General features: G+C 30.8%; 1 protein-coding gene across 1 annotated transcript in view; it reads right to left on the reverse strand.

Moving 5' to 3' along the window:
* Positions 1-1,506: 1,506 nt before the first annotated feature.
* Positions 1,507-24,994, reverse strand: part of LOC130665367 (guanylate cyclase 32E) — a 37,122-nt gene continuing 13,634 nt past the window's right edge. The window contains exons 4-17 of the mRNA XM_057465702.1: positions 22,964-23,161; positions 19,025-19,147; positions 18,728-18,926; positions 15,825-15,902; positions 14,037-14,281; positions 12,891-13,036; positions 12,677-12,815; positions 11,318-11,408; positions 11,047-11,243; positions 9,445-9,792; positions 7,664-7,829; positions 6,886-7,592; positions 5,078-5,321; positions 1,507-3,437 (exon numbers count right to left, since the gene is read on the reverse strand). Coding sequence (XP_057321685.1) covers positions 2,716-3,437; positions 5,078-5,321; positions 6,886-7,592; positions 7,664-7,829; positions 9,445-9,792; positions 11,047-11,243; positions 11,318-11,408; positions 12,677-12,815; positions 12,891-13,036; positions 14,037-14,281; positions 15,825-15,902; positions 18,728-18,926; positions 19,025-19,147; positions 22,964-23,161 — 3,603 coding nt within the window. The 3' untranslated portion in view covers positions 1,507-2,715. The remainder of the gene's footprint in view (positions 3,438-5,077; positions 5,322-6,885; positions 7,593-7,663; positions 7,830-9,444; positions 9,793-11,046; positions 11,244-11,317; positions 11,409-12,676; positions 12,816-12,890; positions 13,037-14,036; positions 14,282-15,824; positions 15,903-18,727; positions 18,927-19,024; positions 19,148-22,963; positions 23,162-24,994) is intronic.

The following is a 24,994-nucleotide window of genomic DNA, read 5'->3' on the forward strand; positions in this document are numbered from 1 at the left end:
TTTGTTAAATTTCAATTTTTTTCTTAGCCCGAGGGTTATACTACAGAAAATACCTTCTAGTTTAATAAACTTTTTGGTTTTTTGATTTCCGGTTCTGTAAAGGCTATCACTGCAGCAGTGGGACCTTTTTTTTGAAGTCTTGAGAGATTGTGAATAACTATATATCCACAAATATATTCTTAAAACATTAAAACATTCCATGCAGTAGTTTCCTTTAAAAAAATTTCCAAAAATCATCTTTTTTTCAGGCGATCACACTAGTGGTTCCCCTTAATAATAAAATCAAATTTTATTAAGTAAATAATTTTAAAAATAATAAATTCTTAAAATATCTTCTTTACCAAAAAATTTTATTATTAATAATTATTGATCACTGTAAGTACTTTTTTTTATAATTATTATTAAGTATTTATTTATTTCATATTTTATAATCTTAGTTATTTTATTATTTAACTTAAGTGTTTATTGACTAGACAACACTTGATTAATAAACCCGGAAAAAAATCCTTTAGATCTAGATTGATCTAAATCATTTTTTTTCTGGGAATATTTAATTTACTCGATTAAATATATGACTGTATATACAGCCCACGCTCGTTATTCCCAATCATCAGGGGTCGTGGGGAAAAATTCTTAGAAAAGTCTGAGATTTGGGCTTCCCCCCATCTTAGTTCTCGGCGCGGGTTCTACATGTGTTCGTAACGTGTGTAAATCGTTCATTATAAGCAACGATTGAAATTGCGTCAAAAAATCAAGTAATAAGTGATAAATTCTGAACAAAAATTTGTTATTTTAAAAAATTTTGAGTAACAAAATATGAGCGATGGCTATAACGAGCGCCAAAATATGAAATTTGAGCGACTGAAAGACTTCAAAAACGGGGAGCTTCAAAAATGTAACGAGAAGCGGGACAGGAGAAGTTGCTTATAACGGGCTTGCTTATAACGAGTTTAGACTGTATATATAGGATATAAAAAAAGAGTCTCTGGTGAAAATTTTTCGGACTTTTCTCTGAAAAACTCTGAAAAAGTCTTTAGAACTTTAGAACTGAGTTTTTCAGAGAAAATTCCGAAAAATTTCCACCAGGGGTAAAGAATAAAAAGCACGAGCCTTCTTGATTGTCTAAGCTAACAATTAAAGTGTTTTAAAATCACCTCTTAATACTTATAAACTTGGCTCACACAACAAAGTTTTGGCAGTGACTTTACTTCTATTTAAGGTCGGGCCGCATTAACTGAATTTTTGAATTTCATTTTACTTTTAACTTGTCTTATACCTTTTTTCGAAAAATAAAAATTGCTGTAACAACAATCGATTGATAAGACATTTTCGTAAGATTTTCATCATTTGAGTGACATATTCACACGGAAAGATTGGAACCCGACTGTTACTGTTCTGCACCCGACTCAGTACGGTGCTGGAAAAAAATGCTCGATTGTGATGCAGCACATCACTGATTACTGTGCGGAACCTGACTGAGTGATATGCGCACACAACTCAGTCAGGTTCCGCACCGTAATCAGTGTAGTTCTGCACCAATCGAACATTTTCTTCCAGCGCCGTTCTGAGTTGGGTGCAGAACAGTAACAGTCGGGTTCCAATCTTTCCATGCAGAACGTAATTGAAAAATAAAGAAGTTGGAAAATTCAAACGTGCACAACTCGCTTACTTATTCAAAAAGTGATCAATAGATGGCGCTGTTATATGCGAAAAGGTATTTAAAAAAAAAATCACTGGACAGGCGTGGGTTCGAATCCTAGTGAAAGCCAAAGTAATTTTACGTGAATGAATTACCCATACAAAGTTTGGAAATCGGCCCTAGATTGGGCCATTACTAGGCCAAGAATGTCGATTAATGGCTCAGCAATGGAAATTTTCATTGGCCGATAAACGGCTTATAGTCGGGATGATAACCTCGGCCCATTAATGGCGCTCGACTATCGGCCGATCAATGGTAGCCAGCAATCAGCCAAGCAAGCAAATAGATTTAATTAATAAAAAATTTTATTTTTATTATCCTAGTAGAATTCATGATCATTAACGTTTAAACTATTTAAGTGGGGTAAATGATGTGAAAAAAACGGTGAAAATTCTGCTGGGCCCTGGGCGCGAACTGCCGTCCTTCTGATTGCTGGGTCTGAACACTGGCTACTGGACGAACCTACTAATGTTGAGCTGATACTTTAATATGATTTACTTATTCAGTCTACTTCAACAACAATTAATCATGGAACACTGATTCACCAACAGTAGCCCAACGTTGCGAACCGATAATCGGCCAGTCGTAAGCAGCCATTCATTGGCCAGCCATCGGCAGCGTCGTTTAAAAAATTAAACGGCTGCTGGTAATTAACCAGGTTTGGGCCATTACTAATTGCCAATGCTTGGCCGAGTGACGGCAGTCAGACATCGGCCGATTTACGGCATTTTTTCCATTAACGGCGACTTTGTATGGGCAAATGGGACCAAGTAAGCGTTAGCAGAACACAACTCATTGCTTCGGAATTAAGTACAATCCGAAAATTCGGTTATTACTGCCCACAAGACCTTAATAATTTTATAAATTTCATTTGTTTGTTTTCAATAATGAATTTTTTAAACAAAAAATTAATTTTAGACAACTAACTGTCTCTACAAAAAATTTCCAAATAAAAATTTCTATAAAAAAAATTCCGGCGGTTTTTTTTTTAAATTCAAACAAACAACAATCGAATGTCATTCGACAAATGTCGCAGATCTAATTAGTGGCGTAGCGTCACATCCATCCATTTCTTCATTAGATTGCGCACTTCTTTTTTGTGAATTTAAAATCATCGAACTGTGTTTCGGGCTACTGGGAGCCGAGTGACAATTACTCTCTAATAAAATACGATTATTACCAAAATACAATGCCCTTTTGAAATACTGTTCATCATTATTACTAATAGAAATTTTATTATTTTTCTTTTGATCCTCCGAGTCACATAATTTTTCAACACACGGACAAGAATTACTTGAGGATCTAGAACTTTCCATGCAATTTGATCGAATTGAACAAAGTCCTTTGCCTTTGCAAGGACTACTGTCAACAATACACTCCAATTCATTGGTATTGATTGGTAATTTATTGTTCAATTGATCAGAGCTTGCAAATCTAAGACGCTTTGGTGATTCACTTGAACATCTTAAGAAAGTTGTTCGGGTTAATGATTTATTTTTCAATGAACTTTTTGGTACCAAAAGATCATGAATCATATTATTTTTTCCTCCAATGCCATTTTTACGTTCCAATCTGTCACTTGTACGTTCTGCACGTTGGATTGGATCTTCACCTATTAACCAGTAGGTCAAACGGTCTCCTTTTCCTTTCATTGAAACTACGCCGCGTTCAATTAAATTAAAGCCTCCTAATTTATCTAGTAATTTTTTAGTCTCTTGACTGCAGTGAATTTTTAGAGCTATGGGAATAATAATTTTTTTTTTACTTTTTATTCATTTTGTAGACGTACACGGAAAGATATTACGGTAACGATTCTTAGTACGTGTATGAAATATCAATTCATATGGTTACGGTAATAATTACTTGGAATTATGGGACATATGGACATAATTTCTGGAAAAAGTTGCTATAATCAGGGAAATAATTATTTGAATTATGGTAAAAATTTCTATATCGTATGGTAAGTGAATTATGGTAATGATTACTGTACTCAAGGGAATAATTCCTACACAGAAAAAAAGTTATCTTGAGTCAAGAAAATATTCTGGAAGACAAACGTTTTCGGGAACCAAGTCAAGATTTTCTTGAGCCAAGAGAATTTTCTTGGTTAGAAAAAAATCGTCTTGGTCGGAAAAGATTTCTAGTTTATCTTAGAAAATTTAGGTTTCCAAAAAAAGTTTCTTGAATCAAGAATATTTACCTTCAGTCGAGAATTTTTTTTTTCTGTGTATAGTCGAATAGTAATAAATCCTGTGCATTATGACTGTTTTCATAATATACGTAAACTATTCCCATAATATTATGGTAATGGTTATTAAAATAGTATAGTAACGATTACTATGATAGTATAGTAACTATTACTGTAATATCGTCATAGTGATTCCCATAATATGAGGAACTTCTAAATGCAATAGTAATAGTTACTGGAATATTATGGTAACTATAACCATAATGTTACGGTAATTATTACCATGATATTATTTTAACCAATATCATAGTATTACAGTTGCTTCTACCATAAGTTACGGGAATCATTACTGTAATATATGGTAATTATTACCATAATATTGCGTTAACCATTATCATAGCAGCATGGTAAAAAGTACTATGCTAATATAGTGACCATTGCCGTAATACTATCGTCATGATTCCTATAATATAACGAATTTATAAATGGTATAGTTATAGTTACCACAATATTATAGTAACCATTATCATAATGTCATAGTAATTATTATCATAATACTATTTTAACCATCAATGTAATATTATAATTGCTTTTACTACAAATTACGGGAATCATTACTATAATATATGGTAATTATTACCATAATGAATGGTAATTGTTACCATAATGTATGGTAATTATAACCATAATATTATTTTAACCATTATCGTAATATTACAGTTGATTCTACCATAAGTTACGGGAGTCATTACCATAGAAGTATGGTAACAATTACTATGTCAGTATAGTAACCCGTAACATGAAGAATTTCAACATGGCATAGTTATAGTTACCATAATGCCATGGTAATTATTACCATAATATGATAGTAACCATTACTATAATGTTATAGTAATGGTTACTATTATAGTATAGTAACTTTTACCATAAATAATTGGAATCATTACCATAATATATGCTAATGGTTACCATAGTAGTATGATAATCGTTACCATATCAGTATGAGATCGATTACCACAATAGCATGGGAATTATTACCATAGTCTTATACGAACTATTCCAATGTCGTATAAGAGAGAAACCCATATAGATATGAATGGTTACCATAATTTGTATTCTCGCCATTAGTCGTAATTGTTACCGTAAATTTCTCTCCGTGTAAAATAATTGAAGAGTTGACTGTAACTTACCAGTACCAGTTGATTCCATACGACTGGCAGTATTAACGGTATCACCAAAAAGACAATAACGAGGCATTTTTAAACCCACAACGCCGGCACAAACTGGTCCAGAATGGATCCCTATTCGCAGTTGAAGTTTTTCTAATGGTCGATGACGAATACTGAATTGTTTTATTGCATCTAAAAGACATAATGACATACTGGCTATTTCTCCAGCGTGCTGGATACCATTTCTAATGGGTAGTCCGCTGACCTATAAACAATATATTTTATAATTTACTTATTAAATTATATATTTATGTAGTCGTTTGTTGTCATTTATCTAATTATTTTATATTTTTAGAAATATCTGAGCCAAGATAAATTACTAAATAATTTTATGAGCTTATACCCATACGAAAAAAACATATCCGGGCAAATTGCATATTTGAGCTATAGTATATATATTAGACTGATTCAAAAAAATCGACTAATTTTTTTTTTCTTCATTATATCGAAAATATTGTTGGAAATGACGAAAAAAAATACTGTGAAAGTTTGAGCTCTTAATATTAATGTAAACAACTGCCGCATCGCGATTTTCTATTTCCCGTTTAAATAACATGGGAAAATTTATTTTTTAAGCTTTGGAATTTTGTAGCTCTCGGTGGGACCAATACTTTTAAATGTTCAAAACGTATTCTTATGGGAAATTTGACGCTCTACAAAAAAAGTCTCTTATAATTTTTCGATATTTTTATTTCTTCAAAAGTAATTCGAAGTTAAAATTAGATTGACGACAAATTTTTACATTTTTTAAATTTTTTGACGCAACCATCAACTTTATCCGAAAATTTTAGAGGACATTTTTTGTAGAGCATTTTATTTCCTCCAACTTATCTCAGAGAAAATTTTCGATATTTCTCATAAGTCGTAAGTTATTCGCAATTAACTGAAAATTTAATATAATTAATTTTGAGCAACAAAATTTAGATTATTTAAGAAAATTTTCAGTTAATTGAAAATAACATACGACTTATGAGAAATATCGAAAATTTTCTCTGAGATAAGTTGTAGGAAATAAAATGCTCTACAAAAAATGTCCTCTAAAATTTTCGGATAAAGTTGATGGTTGCGTCAAAAAATTTAAAAAATGTAAAAATTTATCTTCAATCAAACTTTAACTTCGACTTACTTTTGAAGAAATAAAAATATCGAAAAATTATAAGAGACCTTTTTTGTAGAGCGTCAAATTCCCCATAAGAATACGTCTTGAACATTCAAAAGTATTGGTCCCACCGAGAGCTACAAAATTCCAAAGCTTAAAAAATAAATTTTCCCATGTTATTTACACGGGAAATAGAAAATCGCGATGCGGCAGTTGTTTACATTAATATTAAGAGCTCAAACTTTCACAGTATTTTTTTTCGTCATTTCCAACAATATTTTCGATATAATGAAGAAAAAAAAAATTAGTCGATTTTTTTGAATCAGTCTAATATATATATATTTCTGATAAAAATTTGAATTATTGAAAAAAATATTACAATCTTATTGTCGTTCAAAATGAAATTTTTGAATTATTCGATTTGAAAATTTGAACCGAATAGTTCTATATCGCACCCCCCTACAAAAAATTTACGAAATTTATAAAAGCAATTTACCGTGCGAAATTTTAAATGGCCTTTATCTACATGAGTAGATAATTATTTAGTAAGAGGAATTTTTATTTTTGAAGACTAATAAAAAATCTTCCCCTTAATTTTGAATATCAGTCAGGATTTTTAAATAAACAATGATTAAAATCTACAAATAAATAAACAAAAATAAATACAGACCACCATGTAAGCATCGCCGATAGTCTCAACTTTATAAACATCATAATTTTCAATCGTGGAATCAAAACATGTATAAAGATCATTAAGAAAATCAACAACTTGTAATGGAGTACTTTCAGCAGACATGGCTGTAAAACCCACGATATCACTAAAATAAATAGTTACACAATCAAATCCTTCAGCTTCAACTTTATGGCCGCGTTTTAATTGTTCAGCAACATAACGCGGTAACATTTCATACAATAGCGCATCAGTTTTTTTCTTTTCTTCAGTTAATTGATCTGTCCGCTCATCAACAAGAGCTTCTAAATTATTCGCATATTTTTCCATCATTGCCATCATGTTGTCAAAAATATTTGGCTTCATTCCTTTTCTCAATGGCCGTAATTTGTTACGTATTATTTTAAAATCAGGACGACTCTCGGGATCTTCTGCCCAGCACTCGATCAAGCAGTCGCGTACGAAGTCAAAACAATTCTCTAGTTGATCGACTGAGGGCCGAAAAGGGGGCAAACTGACTTCTCTTACAATAATTCGTTTTAAAATTTCGGGCGCCGTCAATTCTGTGATACCAAAGGGACCATGACGCCCGTGAAGTTCATAGAGGACAATTGCAAATGAATATACATCTGCTTTTTGATAGTCACGAACTGTAGGCTCTTCTATTACTGTTGATCTTAATAACTCTGGTGCTCTATACAATAATCCTATTGTAAATATTTCAGATTAATTTATTGTTATTAATGTTTACTATTTAATTGACAGCAGAAATTATTACCTTGATATTTTTTCATAACATCTTCGGGATCACACTCGGCATCTTTTTTAAATTCTCTTAGACCAAAGTCGGCGAGTTTGACTACCCAACGTGAGTCAACAAGACAATTTGAAGTACTTAAATTACCATGATATTTAAGAACAGATTCATGAAGATACACCATGCCCTGGAAAATAAACAAATTTGCAATATATAAAAATTTTCAAAATTAAGCCGTCGAATTTTACAATTTTAATTTTTAATATATCGACTGCACTGTGAAAAATCGGGAGTGAATGCGGAGTTTTTGAAAAAATCACTCTGCATACGCCCTGTGTAAAAAAAAAATCGTTCCAAAAAGACTCCAAAAAAGTTCCGCATGTGGAAGTTTTAAACATGAGACAGATTAGAACTTTTTTGGAACGTTCGTAATTTTGATGGTAAAAAAAAAAAGTTCTTATAAGCAAATTTAGAGTCAGAAAAGGATGTTCGTGGAAATTTTTTGGAATTTTATATGGACATTTAAGAAAAGTTCCAGAATCACTTTTTTGACTTTTTTATGGACTAAAAAAGGCGTTCCAAAAACTTTCCAAAATCACTACATTTGCATCTTGTGTAGAAAAAAGACGTTCTAGAAACATGCCAAAATAGTTCAAAAATCACTACTTTTGAATTTTTTACAGAACTAAAAAAAACGTCCATAAAAAATTCCTAAACTTTTGTTGATTTTTGAAGCCCCGTAACTTTTTCCCAGTTCGTTTGGCGTACATAATGCATCAGCTCTTTTTTGTAGAGAATTTAATTTTCTACAAAATTATACTAGGCGCAATTTAAAAAAAATTTTTTTCGTCGTCTTAATAACGAAAAACTTAAATGAAAAATTTTCGCATGTATTTTAAATGGGAAAGGGGAACCCCCTTTGTGATAGGTCAATTTTAAAGATATCTGGCTGAAATTTTGTGAAGATTCTTTTTATAATATGAAGTAACTTTTGAGCCCATAAGACGTTAAAAAAAAAAAAGTATTTTTTTTTTGGGACACCCTAGTGTGTATGGTGACACGACCGATGATCCGAGGACCATTGATCCGCGACAATTGATCCTTGCGACGATTGATCCGTCGATAAAATGCGTGTAACATGAAAAATTACGCCCTTTTTTCACTAATTTGTGTGAGAGTATATTTTTTATGTTACACGCACACAAAATTAGTGAAAAAAGGGCGTAATTTTTCATGTTACACGCATTTTATCGACGGATCAATCGTCGCAAGGATCAATTGTCGCGGATCATTTGTTATGTAACCAGTGTGTATATATTTAATACTGCGCTTGCAGCTTTGTCACTCGGTTATTTTTTCCGCGGGCTAAATGTTACAGAAGATGCAATTAATAATAAGTTCATAAAACCGTAAAACCTCCGGAAAAATGATAAATGATAGTTAATTACGAAAACTTAATTCTTTATCACCACAATTTTAAATTACGATGAGGTTTTTTATACAGTGGGGAATATAACGATTTTAATAATAAAAGTAACAAGCTTTTGAATGCAAAGGAGGGCTGGGAAAAATGGGGACGATAAGAAAAAATTGAAGATAGATAAAGGAAAAATATGCATTTGTAGAGCATACAAAAAATATTCATTATTTTTCTCAAGTGCTATTACACTGAGCGAGAAAAACATATTTTACAAAAGAATATTTATCGATTCAATAAATAATATTTTTATTTATAGTAAAATTAAAATAAAAAAATAATTTGAATCAAATATTAGGAAAAAAAAAAATAATAAATAATTTACTTGAATTATATCTGCGACCAAAGAAGCCATGAACATATTATCCAATTTCATATCTTCATTTTCCAATATATCTTTTAAACTTCCTCTCGCGCAATATTCCACTACAATACAAATGTTCGGTGGGTCGGTACAAGCTCCAATGAAAGCATTTAAATTATCGTGCCTTAAATCACGCATTATTTTTAATTCTTTTTTCATCTCTCTCGTAATCTCAATTGATTTTTTACGAACTTTTTTAATTGCAAACATTCTACCCTTGTAATATCCAATTTGGGTATAAATCATCGAGTAACGAAAGTCAGCGTCAGGATTTGAACTGAGAGATACTTGACTAGTTCTCACTACAGGCTAGAAATATTTACAAATAATTATTATTAATAGTAATAATAATAATAATAAATTAAGGGGGAATAGGAGTGGGAGATACAGAAAAAGAGAAAATTTTTGTGATTTTTTTTCCAGAGTACCTTCTATATTAAAATTCTTAAAATTAGTGACTTTGTTAAGCATCAGTTCAAGAATATTCTGCTAAATTTTCATTAAAAAATATTGAAAAATAAGCCAGTGGTAGTGGGGAGAGACGAGTCACTAAACGAAGTCTCCATGCCGTAGGCAGGATAACTCGTGACTGCCTCATCTAAAATAAAAAAATCAAAAAGATTTTTTTAGTAGATAAATTGATCTTGGATTTGAACGAAGGAATAAACAAAATATTCATTTGTGAATTTTTGGTAAAGTTGCAATCAAAAAACTCAGATTTTTGGCGAAAATTTTTCCTTTTGTTTAATTAAAAAATAAGTAATTGAAAAAATAAAAAATCCTTCGTTCAAATCCAAGATATACTTATGTACTAGGGTGGTCGTTAAAAATTAAATTTTCTCAGGTGCCCCATAAAAAGCTTATTTATAGTAAAAAAATACGTGAGGAATTTGGTTTTTTCTTTTTAAGTAAAAAGAACACGTGCCTCAGGACGATCAAAGTTCATTTTTCGATACAACCGCGTTTTCTTTTAAATATCTCATGAAATATGCAGATTAAAGGAAAAAATTATATGACCGTTTTTGTTAAAAATTTAATTTCCTACAAAATTGTTTCTATGACTTTTTTCTTTAATCTGCATATTTCATGAGATATTTAAAAAAAACCGCGATTGTATGAAAATGAACTTTGATCGTCCTGCGGCACGTGTTCTTTTTACTTAAAAAGAAAAAAACAAAATTCCCCAATTATTTTGTCACTAAAAAGAAGCTTTTTATGGAGCGCCTGAGAAAATTTGATTTTTCACGACCACCCTATTATGTACTAAAAAAATATTTTTGGTTTTTTGATTTCAGATGAAATAGTCACGAGTTATCCTGCCTACAGCATGGAGACTTTTTTTTAGGTGACTCGTCTCTCCCCACTACCACTGGCTTATTTTTCAATATTTTTTTATGAAAATTTAGCAGAATATTCTTGGAATGATGCTTAATAATGCCACAAATTTTGAGAATTTTAATATAGAAGCTACTCTGAAAAAAAAAATTACAAAAATATCTTCTTTTTTTTTGTATCTCAGAGCCCGTTCCCCCCTTGATAAATAAAAAATTAAATGATAATAACTTTAGTATTAGATTTTGATTCACAATTAATGCTTTCATCTTTTGTTTCGCGAATTTGAATATCTTTATAATTAACTTTCCACAAAAGTGAATCTAATTCTTGTTCATATCTCCAATTACGATAGAGTATCAATGAAATAGAAATAAAAATAAGAAGTAATCCTCCAGCAATGCCACCAATTATTTCTCCAGTATGGGCTGGAAAAGAAAGAAATTTTTTTTTCCTATTCAAAATTTAACTGACGATTTCAAAAATATTTTTTATCTCTTACCATTACACTTTTCATCGTGATAACCACAGAAAGGTTCAGCCAAAGGCGGTCCATTACTCTGCCACATAATTTCTCTTGTCAGTCTCAATTTCTATAAAAAAAAAATGGCGCGTAAATTTTTGATCTTAAGAATTCGATTTATCACAAACGTTTTGGCATAAAAACAAAAAATTCCGCGGCAGTTGGCTTACGAACGAATAACTGAAGCTCGTGAAGTTGAAATAGCTATCAAAGAAAGTCAAAGAATGAGAAAAGCTATTTTCTCCACTCGTTTATCGATTTCACAAAATATTATTATGATATTTTTTTTTTTATTCAGATGTAAGATAATTCAATAACTATAAGTAAGAACTTTATCATAAAAGTCATAGATTTGAATAAAATAAATATTTTATTTAGTTTAATTTTTTTGATAAAATAATTGGAGTGAAAATTTTTATTTGTTCATTCAAAAAATTAAAAATACACTGTGAAAAATTCGCGGAGTGAATGCGGATTAAATCCGGAGTGAATGCGGAGTGAATGCGGAGTGAATGAATTTTTAATTATTCACTCCCCTCGGAGTGAAATTCACTCTGCAGGGGAGTTTTCGCGGAGTAGATAATTTTTTATTAATTCAATCCCTCCGGAGTGAAATTTACTCCAGAGCGAAGTTTTGTAAATATTATTAATAAAAAATAACTCCACTCAATAAAATCGAAGTAAAAACTCGCGTATTACATTATTGATCAGCTGATACGCACACACATACACACACACATATTTGCACACACACACACACATTTGCACACATGCACACACGCACACATGCATACATGAACACGTTTGCACACACACACATTTGCACACATGCACACACGCACACATGCATACATAAACACGTTTGCACACACACACATTTGCATACACGCGGACACACATGCAGATATTTGCACACATCCGAACACACACAAGCACACATTCGCACACACGCACACAAACACCTGCACACACCCAAACACACACATGCACGCAAACACACACTCGCACACAATATAAATTACAATTAATATAAATTTATTTAAGTAATAAAACTCCGGACTGGAGTGAAATAAAATCCGCGTCACTCCGCAATCACTCCGCTAAAAAAAACTCCCAATTCACTCCGCATGCGGAGTGATTTTTTTTTAATTTCCGGAACTCCGAGGGGCGGAGTGAAAGCGGAGTGAATTAGGATTTTATTTCACTCCCAATTCACTCCGGATTCACTCCGGATTTTTTACAGTGTAATAATAATAAAAAACTATAAATAAACATTTGTATATTTATTATTAATGTTCACGTAAATGTTCATAAAAACAGTTATGCAAAAATACTTACAGGTAAACTTGTTATTTCTTCTTTGCCAATGAAATATCCTATTGGATAAAGACCATGCCCAGTATCTGAACGATTGTCTAAAGAAATTAGTGTGTAATTTCCTTCAGCATCGCCATTTTTATCCATATAAACCATATAGCTGTTAAATATTTGATAAGTAATAATTTGAAATTTAAAATAACATATACTTAAAATTCAAATAATGAAAACAAACCCCATAGCACTGTGATAATGAACTCCGTGGAGAGTTTCAACCATCTTTCGACCGTCTCGAGGATCACGACCCTCATTCAAGGCAGCTAAAAGAGATCTTTCATACAGATGAACTGCGTCGTATAGATAAGCTGTCTCTGGTACTATCTACTTTGTAAGAAAAAAAAAAATCCAAAAGCAATTGGTTACATTACTATCAAGTACATTGTTTTTTTTTTTTTCTATGGTTACTTACATATCATATACTGAGAAAATTAAATAAGAGGAATTACTATCTAGTTATGGTAAGATTTTTTACCATCAATCCGCTAGTAGTGAATACACTGTAAAAAGTTCGCGGAGTGAATGAATTTTTAATTATTCACTCCCCTCTGAGTAAATCTCACTCCGGAGGGGAGTTTTAAAAATATTATTAATGAAATATAACTCCACTAAGTAAAATCGAAATAAAAATTCGCGTATTACATTACTGATCACCCAATACGCACACACACACGCACGCACACACGTGCACACACATGCAAATATTTGCACACACCCGAACACACATACGCAAATATTCGCACGCATACGCACACATCCGCACACATTCGCCCAACCGTACACACCCGATCAGACACACGCACACAACCGAAAACACACACGAACACATTCGCACACTCGCACGCACACACATCCACCGACACGCGCACACACAGACACTCGCACTCGCACACACACGCTGTTTAAGAATGTAATATAAATTAATTTAAATGTTAATACTCCGGACCGGAGTGAATTCGGAGTGAAATAAAATCCGCATCACTCCGAGATCGCTCCGCTAAAAAAAACTCCCAATTCACTCCGCATGCGGAGTAATTTTTTTTAAAACTCCGGAACTCCGAGTGGTGGAGTGAATCCGGAGTGAATTCGGATTTAATTCCAATCCGGATTCACTCCGGATTTTTTACAGTGTATTATCTAGATGATTGTATAATCATCTAGATTGTAACAATTATTATACATATGGTGAATGTTACAATCTAGATAATTTATATAATCATCTAAATAGTATTCACTGCTATCAGATTGATGGTAAAAAATTTAACCATAACTAGATAGTAATTCCTAATATTTAATTTTCTCAGTGTATAATTTTTCAAGTCACCTGAACTATTCCGCCGACATTTGCTAGAGGATTACTAAACTTGAATGGTGGCTTTTGTCGGTACTGATGAATTAATCTAGTAAAGTTGTCAAAGTTAACTGGAGCCGAAGCTACGATACTAAAGTAACTTTTGTAAGCACGAAGAAGTGAAAGATCTGTCTGCTTTTGCCATAAACCACGAAGATATTTGTCAGGTTGTTTCTCATCGTACTGCTCTGGGTCGACACCAACTACCCAATAGTCGCCTAAGTAAAACAATAAAATTTATATAACAGTATATCGTATATTTACATGGACATGGGCTATAAATTTTTTTATTGTATTTAAATATTCATAATCATAATAAATTAATTTGGAAAGTATTTAAATTATTTTTTATAAACATTTTTATGTCGCCAGTAACATTTAAAAAGTGTTCAAGTTACTTCTCATATTACTCGAATTGTGTGTTGAAATTTTAACACAAATATTGTGTGGACCGTTTTTAACTTACAGATTGTGTTGATTTTAACACAATATTTTTTACTGTGCACGGAAAAAAATGATGCTCAAAATTTTAATAGTTTGTAGTTTATTTTTGACTTAAAATTAGTATATTCGATACTAATATCAAACCAAGATCATTATATATATTACAAAATGGCTATTATTTATATTAAAATTTGATACACATAGAAGAGCAAAATTTTTAATTTCGTATATTAAAATTAATATGAAAAATAATCGATAAATTGGTATCTACAGTTATTACTATTCAAATAAACAGAAAAATTTAAAAAATTAGGAACCGAAAAATTAGTAAACGTACATATTAATATATAAAGATCTAGTATACTAATTTCTCATTTTATTATTTACCATTTATTCGATATATGCATATAATAAATTAATTTATAATAACGCATAAATAATATTTTATATTAATTATTAGTTAATGGGATAGAATTTATAAAATAAGAGTTGAAAATTTTCGGTATTTTTATGAGCAAAAAATCAGTACCTAGTATACCAATTTTTCATTTTATTATTTACCACTTATTCGATTTATATATATTGTAAATTAATTTATAATGATGAATAAATGATATTTTAAGTTAATAATTGACCAGTGATATCGAATTTATAAAATAAAAGTTAGTAACTTTTGCAATTTTCGGCTGGAAAAATCAGTATCTAAGATAGCAATTCTTAATTTAACCAATCATTACTTTTTAATAGATTATGCCATAAATGAATTAACTTTCACTAATAAGTCACGTATTATACCTAAAAGTAATAATATTTACTTACTTTTTGAAATAATTGACTAGTTTTTAGGAATCTACAAAAATTAGTAAACTACTTTGCATTAAGTACATAATAGTACTAATTATTGATAACAGATTCCACTTTCTACTATCATTTATTAATTTTTAATATTCTGTTTTTTCCCTGTGTACACTAACATTAACATTTAGTGGAGGACAAAAATTCGTTTGGATTTCTCCATAAATTAGTAAATCTGACGTATCATTAATTTTTGAAGCAATGAAAAATTTTTTTTTTGTATTTCAAATCCACAAGTCGACTTCATACTCGAAAATAAAACTAATTTCGTTTTAATCCCGAGAAAAATTTTAACGCCTACCGGTATCATTTTAATATCGTCTTCGGGCTTAAATTTAACACCGGGATAGTGTGGACTTGCACCGATTATTTTTACAGAATACGAGAGTACAAAAATTTGAATGAAATTATTTGTTGTATAATAATAATAATAATAATAGTAAATAATAATAATTTAGTTACCATTTTCAAGTAATTTCTTGTCGTTTAATGCCATCAAGAGACCCATGTGTTCATAATAGTTGCCAAGTATAACGTATACTAAAACAAATAAATATATATATTTTAAATGTATGGGTCTATATATTTATGAAACGAATGGACTGAAAAAAAAAATAAATAGTAAATTATAGCTCGTTAGTTACGGCATCCGTTTCTTGGACAATATCCAAATGTTCCAGCCACTTCTATCTTTTAAAACTTTGAATATTCAATAGCGAGTACATAGACGGAAAATATATAAGAATATATGTATATATATTTTCAGAGTTTAGTAGTACGAGAAGTTAAAACGGACCGTGAAAATCATTTTTAGCTCTACGACCGAGAGTTTATAAAAATATGTGTGAATACGGAGTTTTAAACTAAAATTTATTAAAAAAGATATAATGATAATAATAACAATCTATGTATAGAGAAGGTATGCAAGGAAATGATACATAAATATTTAACTGAAAAATATAAGCGCGTCGTAAAAAAAACTAAAAATGACAAAGAAAAATAAGAAAAAAATTGAAAAACTCGTAAAGACAACGTTTCCAAACCCTCGATCAGGTCGACGGTACTGAAAGACCAATGATCTAATAAAACGTCGTCGCGACGGTAGTGCGAGTCTAAAGAAAATATTATGCAAACAGTAAAAAACAAAAACTCTTTTACTTTTTATATATATAATGTTTTATTTTATTTAAATAGTGATTTATTAACTAAGTATTTTGTTTACTTAAATCTAATTGGTTTTTTTTTTTAACTCGAGCTATATATACAGTTTATTTAAATACTGGTAACTATTTACACTAGTAGCTTGTCTTCAAAAATGTAATTTAAATTTTGATTCTTTGTTACCTTTTTTTTATTATATGACAATTTTATTGTTTATATTTTTATTTTTTGGAAGACAAATATAGTGATCTATCCTATAATTTTTTTTTGAATGCTAATACTCGATGCCACATCATCTTTTTTTATACTTTTGTATCTTATTGTGACCCTGTTATTGGGCATATGGCTGTTGGGTCTCTATATAAATAAATAAATAAATAAACAAAAATACAATCGGATCTCATTATAAGACTACGTGTCTTAAAATTTCGTGGTTTTACGTAATGAAGGGGGACCACTAGCGTAATCGCCGGAAAAAAGATGATTTTTGGGAATTTTTTTAAAGAAAACTACTGCACGGAATATTTTAATGTTTTGAGGATATATTTGTGAATATATAATGAATACAAGATAAAATTTTTGGACCAAAAAATTCAAAATTCAGCGAGTTATTCACAATTTCTCAAGGCTCCAAAAAAAGGTCCCCACTGCTGCAGTGATAGCCTTTACAGTACCGGAAATCAAAAAACCAAAAATTTTATTAAACCAGAAGGTATTTTTCATAGCATGACCCTCGAGCTAAGAACAAATTGAAATTGAACAAAATGGCGGGGTTTTTAAAAAAAATTTCAAATTTCGCGCGCAAATTTGATGATTTTTGGCCTGGCAAAATTACACTTTTGATTCGGTCGGAAAACTGGAGGTTTATAGTCCGTAGAAACATTTATAAAAGAAGCTGCTATTCGAGTCAAATCAATCGGATGATTTGTCTTCGAGTTATAACTGCAGTAATTTTGAAAAATGTGTTTTTGAGAACCGATAAGCGGCTGCTCTTCAGCTGTAATTCAAAAAAACCATTCGAGATATAGACTTTAAATTTCAGCATGTTATTTTTGAAGCCGTAGGCTATCGAAGTATGCAAAAAAATTGATTTTTTCAAAATTTCACCCTAGTGCTCCCCCTTAATTAAAAGAAAAGAACCACAAATTCTGTGTATTTAAATTATACATAAAATAGATTCACTATATAATAAAGTAGAGTTGAACCGAATACTTAACCCTGATTAAAAACTCCGATTGAAACCGCTGAATTCTGATTGATTCCGATTGGTTTCGATTCAAATCCGATAGACTTCCAATCGGAATTCATTGGTTTCAATCGGAGTTCTTAATCAGGGTAAATAAGACGCAAAACGGCGGCAGTCTTATAGCGAGGCTTGAGCGCAAACACTATTAAGTACAGTAATGGGGGGAAATTTAATTTTCAAAATTGTTCCCCTACAATTCCGAACTAGTCTTATAACGAGGTCCGACTGTAGTAAAGCCACGAGCGCAATTAATTAATATGTGGAAAAAGTATGTGTTGAATATTTATGTAACGATCTATTTTTATACAACAAAGAGTAATATGATAAAAAAAAAAAAAAAAAAAGAAGACATCGTTAGTCCCTCTTTGGGATAACGAGGCTTAAAATAAAATAACGCACGTGCGTTTTGATAACCTGCCGGCCATATAACGTACATTGAACACAGCACATTACAGTTTAGTTGTGAAGGGAGTATCAAGTAAATAAAGAGCACGTGGTTGCCACATTAGTCGGCATGTAGTTGACTTATTCGCGAATAACAAATCCAACTTATTCCAAGCACGGCGCTACGTGCGCGACTGTCATGCGGGTTTATCCACTACAATACAAGTGAGAGTCTCTGTCTAATAAATATGTCAAGTCCGACAATCTTACATTCTTGTGAATTGTATGTCATATATATACATATACATATAGAAATATATATAAATTGTTAAATGTATCTCCGTTAATAATTAACATTTTTATTCAGGAATAAAAAATTACTAACTGTAATTTTTTTTGAATTTAATAATAAATCTTCGTAAATTTAAAATTTGCATAAGACATTTATTTTAATTGTAAATTACGTAATTTTCTGAGTAAAAAAAAACAATTTATTATTTGTATGGTATAATAAATAAATCGAGAGTGAATTGAATAGAAGAAATATGCATGTCAGCATTAAAGCCATACTCACTTCGCGTTTCGCGGTAAGTTGAGGCAACGAGCTCGTGAAATGGATTGTTCATGTGAGTGACGTGGTAGGGTTCCTTCCAGCAACGGAGATAATTTACTGAAATTCCAGACGACTCAAATGAATTGAGAATCGTCATTGCGACGCTTGACATTTTATTGTTGAACTCAAATAAACTTGAGTTCATGTACATAAACGTAACCTGGTAGTAAAAAATATTTTTACTTTTATATTTTTCATCTAAAAACATGTTAAATTAGTAATCATTAAAGTTTTTTTTTTTTTTATATATTTGTTTACTTTCGTCCAATTGAATGCCAACAAAACTGAAACAACGGATTTTGATATTTGGGTGTCTGGTGGTCGAGTTCGAGCAAATGTTGGAAATTCGATTTTATTTGACGTTTCTTGATGAGTACAAAACTGTAAAAAAAAATATTTTTTAAATTTAATTTCCTGATTATTGGACTAAAAAAAATTGAATCGTTTTTGGAAAAATTCATAGTGCCAACGAAAAAATAATTTAAAAATGCTCTGATCATCAAGCTGTGAAACAAAAAGTTTTTTTTAAAAATGTTTATTAAAATTAATAAGTAATTAATTATTTTTAACTATTTAAACTTTTTACATTAATGAAAAAATTTTTGTCATTGTTTTAAATACAAAATATTATTTCTGATAGCTACAAACTATCTGAATATGCATTAAATTCAAAAAGTATAGCCTAAACTTTTTGAATAGATGCATTAATTGAGCTGAAAAATGGTTTTTATTTTTTTTAATGATGGCGTACCTTTTTTAAAAATCTGAAAAAATTATGTGTTATAGGGGAGTACATAAGGCTTTGAAAAAAAATAGTTTCATAATTGTGCCAAAATTGTATCATAGTTAGAAAAAACAATTTAGAAAAAAACAATTTGTTTTTCAAGGATCTTATGAAGCTACAAAACTGATAATTATTTTTTTTGGAAGCTATTATGAGCTCCCAAAACATACTAATTTTTTAGACCAATCGGTCAAGCCAATCCTGAGAAAAAATCCATGCGAGTACACAATTTAATAATTTTTTGTGCTATGAAAAGGGTGTAGAAATGTTTTTGTATGAGAGAAATTGTCAACAAGGAAGAACCGTCAGTAAAGCACCTCTAGCGCTTTTGCGTTTGAGATGTGCAAAATGTTATTAGAAAAATTTTAAACTGAAAATTAGAAATAAAAAATCAAATTGATAATTTGTAAGTTGAATAAAAGTTCATAATAAAAAAAAATACATTAATATTATATAATAAAAGTAATGATTAAAAATAAAATGAGTGATTGAGGTGTGCACTTTTGGATTTTTCAACATTTTTTTTATATATACATTTTTTTCTCTAATTTCTGTACGTGGAATTTTTTTTTGCACCGATTTAACACCGGTATTTTAACACTGCCAAATTACACCGCCTACACCGGTGTTATTTCATTTTAACACCACGTGGTGTTAAATTGAGTCCATTTTTAACACCGCTCTTTTTACAGTATAACAGTAATATAAATTGTAATTTTTTTTTATGAAATAAATTTAAAAAATTTTAAATCATTATAAAAAAAAAAAAACATTTAAATAAAAATAGTGCAATCTCTAGCTTCTTCCTTCCTTTTGACCAAGTTAACATGTAACTTATACTTTATCGCAACTAATTAATGCGACTTATTGCGTCTCGTTTCCCGACGAGACGGAAAAGAGAAAAAAATAAAATAAAAAAATATAAACCACCGATCTCAGCAGTTTAAATAATAGACCGCTCTAAAAAATTTCCATTCGTTTAAATTTATATTTTATACTTTTTTGTTTTACTTACGATCAATAATATCCGATCAAACGTACATTTTTATTCAAGATATATGTAAAAGTTTACAAAAGAATATAAAAATGCAATATTTTATCCAAGTAACTTAGCGATTTTCACTTGAATTGTCTCAGTGCATTTGTAGTATTGAAAATTTTAAAATATAGCTTCAGTGGTAAATTAGATTATTTTATACAACTTTTTCATCCATGTGAAATAAATCAGAGTTTATAGAAATTTAATTTTATGTGTAATAATTTATTATAAAGTTGGAGAATCCACATGTGCACAACTTATTTGCTCATTCAAAAAAAAAATAATAATAACAAAAAATGGCAGCTAAATTTTTTTCATGAATTGCCAGATTTAAATTTTTACTAACTAAAATTGAACAAAAAGGATTTGGGTAGTGGTTTTCAATTCAAAAATTGAAGTGTAAAAAAAAACTTTAATCAGTTGTATATTTTTATAGTTATTTTGTTTACTAACATTCGTACATGCTAACGGACATTACAGGTTTTCTCCACAGTTTTTTTTTTTTTTTTAATCACCCGTGTAGAAAAAATTAATTCTAGAAAACATTTGTCGAACTTCTTTGAATTTTATCAGCAAAACATTTAGTTGATTTAAATCTTCAGTGCATGAATTCTCAGCCAGATAAGAACATTTTTATATCATAATTCTGAAAACCTATAAGGTAAGAGACCTCGTACCTGATCAGGGAACTAGTACTCGATCGTCCATGTATTTGTATATCTGGATATGGTCAAATTTAATAAATATCGATATACAAATACAGGAGTGATGTGGTACTGGGTCTCTTACATGATATATTAATACATTTACCCCTTCCACTACACGGAAAAAAACAATATAGTAGTGGCAAATCTCTGGGATAGTACTGAGTACTTTCTGTAAAAAAATTTCAGGCAGTACTGTATGCTATCTAGACTATATCCACTACTGTCCGGGATAGTACTCAGTACTATCCCAGAGAGCTGCCACTACTATATTGTTTTTTCTGTGTACAGTGTAAAAAATTTACGGAGTGAACGCGGACTAAAGGATTAAACCCGGAGTGAATGTGAAGCGGATAACCGTTTATTTCAATATTGATACTCCGGTTCAGAGTGAAATTCACTCCTGAAAGGAGATTATTTTAATATTAAAACTCTGAATCGAAGTGAATGCTGATTTAAATAAAATCCAGATCACTTCGAAATCACTCAGCTGAAAAGAGAAACTCCGAATTTACTTCTATGGAGTGAATTTTTTAAAAACTCCGGAACTCTGAGTGAATTCGGATTCAAATAAAATCCGTAGTCGCTCCCAATTACTTACAGTCTACACTGTAAAAAGAGTGGTGTTAAAAATGGACTCATTTACCTCCGCCCGGTGTTAAAATAAAATTACACCGGTGTAGGAGGAGTAATTCACCGGTGTAAAAGCGGGGTAACTGGTGTAAAATTGGAGTAATGCCGGTGTAAAAGCGGAGTAACAGGTGTAAAAGCGGGGTAAATTGCGTCCGCTTGGAGTATTAACTTTAAAGATCATAAAACACAAAAAATGTGAGTTCTTTATGAAAATTAATAAAAAATATCATTTATTAACAAGTATAGTGATCGAGTAAGTAAAAATATTCACAAAGTAAAATATTTTAACATCGGTAAAGAATATCTACACCGGTGGCGGCGTTATTTTAACACCGGTACAGAATATTTACACCGGCAGCGGTGTTATTTTAACACCGGAGAATTTTTTTTAACACCGCTACAGAATATTTACACCGGCAGCGGCGTTATTTTCACACCGCTTTCGGGGGTAAATTTAACACCGAAAATTTTAACACCTACACCGATTGGACTTACCCGGTGATTTATTACAGTGTATAAAGCTTTTAAATTAGAGATTCTTGACCTTTATTCTGCACGAGGGACAGATGTCGGAAAATACATTTTGAAAGTGATGTTTCAAAAAAGTTATCATCTGGCTTAAAATCTATTCACGTAAAATTCTAAATCACCATATTATTTACTATTAAACTTGCAAAAGTTTGAAAAAAGTACAACTCGAAGTTCCATTCCGTTTCCAATTTGGAAGTTCTACATGTCAATCTTTTTTGAAATCTTTTTTGAATTTATTTTTTTTTACCTGGGCATGATTATCAAAAAATCGACTTAAAATTGTGTTCGTCTTATTTATTAATGAATTATCTCTCAAATGGTACGAATTTTATTCTAGTTGAGAATATTTTAATAAGTGAAGAGTAAATATGATTTTTACGTGAGTGAATCAGCTGGGACCGAGTAAGCGTTAGCAGAACACATTTCATTGCTTCGCAATATAGTTGTGCAATATATATATTTATAAGTGTAAAATATTAACATATTTAATAAAAAAATGTACTAACATATGAAATCATTGGAAGATTAAAAGCAGCCGCCATTCTGCCTTCATGAATACAAGTTTCTTGTGGACCAATATAAGCACTAATATTTTTCTTCCAAAGTTCAGCGGTCATCAAAATGCTCGTCTCTTCTTCTCCATAAGTTTCAGCAACCAAGAACTCAAGTTTATGTCCGCGTTTACCCAGTTCACCAGCGTTAACCTTAAAAAATTTATATTATATATATAATATATTAAAATATAAATATATTACAGCATAAAAATAAGACTAATAAAGAAGAAAGACATAAAAGAGTCACTGGGGGAGATAAAAAAACTTGTGTTCGAAGAAATTTTAAGTTTTAACGAGCGACAGTACGTTTTTTTTCTCTCTTTGAAGACCAACTTTAGGTGGTGAAAGCTATGGGAAATATTCAGAGCTGCCATAAAACGTTCGTCAAAAAATTTTAATCACATTTTATACGTCAATACAACTTGTTATTACTCAATACTAATTATTAAAAAAATGTAATTAGCAGCGTTCGATCTTCGAGGATAAAATTTATTAATTTTTAATAAGTATCGATTTGTTGGTACACTTAAAAAATTAAAGCATGATATTTAATGAGAAGACATGATTATTCGGCAATATATATATATATAGATCGTTTGTGATTGATCAAAAAATTGAGTCGGATTTAAATTTAAAAAACTTTCAAAATACAGCACTAACTTTTTTTTGAAAAGTAGCTTTTTGATTTACGTTAGTAGAAATTTGTTGGCTATTTAAATATGATAATTAAACAAGTGTAGTTTAATGAATATGATTTGATTTTATACAGTCAAAATTGTTAATGTGATATTGATGTATCGAGAGTATTTTTACGCATTCAAAATAACTATTTTTATAAAAATTTAATAGCTACTTCAATGCATTGGCATTGCGATCATAAGGATTCGTTGAATAAAGTAATAAAATTTTTACAAAATACTGAAATGGGTTTTTTTCCTACATAAAATTGTTAATTTATTGGTTGGATAAAATGAAAGTTTCTATGAAAATTACTTTAAAGTCAGAACTGAATTCGACAGTTTCCATGCCTTCCTATGAAGAGTGGCCCGTAACTTTGCTGCTGTTGGGAATAACCCATCACAATATAAACGATTTTTGTTCATTATGATGTCTTCTAGTACGAAGAACCCGAAAAAGTCCTAAGAAAAATTTATTTTTTGAGTTAAGACCCATAAGAGGCTGGGTAGAGATGGGTGGAGATGGGTGGAGATGATTCTATATGAAAAGTGGCCCGTAACTTTGCTGCTGTTGGGAATAACCCATCACAATATAAACGATTTTTGTTCATTATGATGTCTTCTAGTACGAAGAACCCGAAAAAGTCCTAAGAAAAATTTATTTTTTGAGTTAAGACCCATAAGAGGCTGGGTAGAGATGGGTGGAGATGATTCTATATGAAAAGTGGCCCGTAACTTTGCTGCTGTTGGGAATAACCCATCACAATATAAACGATTTTTGTTCATTATGATGTCTTCTAGTACGAAGAACCCGAAAAAGTCCTAAGAAAAATTTATTTTTTGAGTTAAGACCCATAAGAGGCTGGGTAGAGATGGGTGGAGATGGGTGGAGATGATTCTATATGAAAAGTGGCCCGTAACTTTGCTGCTGTTGGGAATAACCCATCACAATATAAACGATTTTTGTTCATTATGATGTCTTCTAGTACGAAGAACCCGAAAAAGTCCTAAGAAAAATTTATTTTTTGAGTTTAGACCCATAAGAGGCTGGTCGGACATGGGTGGAGATGGGTGGAGATGATTCTCTATGAAGAGTGGCCCGTAACTTTGCTGCTGTTGGGAATAACCCATCACAATAAAAACGATTTTTGTTCATTATGATGTCCTCCAGTACGAAAAACCCGAAAAAAGCCTAAGAAAAATTAATTTTTTGAGTTTAGACCCATAAGAGGCTGGGTGGACATGCGTAGACATGGGTGGAGATGGTTGGAGATGGGTGGAGATGATTCTATATGAAAAGTGGCCC

Source organism: Microplitis mediator, chromosome 3 (genome assembly GCF_029852145.1).
Source record: "Microplitis mediator isolate UGA2020A chromosome 3, iyMicMedi2.1, whole genome shotgun sequence".
In the NCBI taxonomy this organism is placed as follows: Eukaryota; Metazoa; Arthropoda; class Insecta; order Hymenoptera; family Braconidae; genus Microplitis; species Microplitis mediator.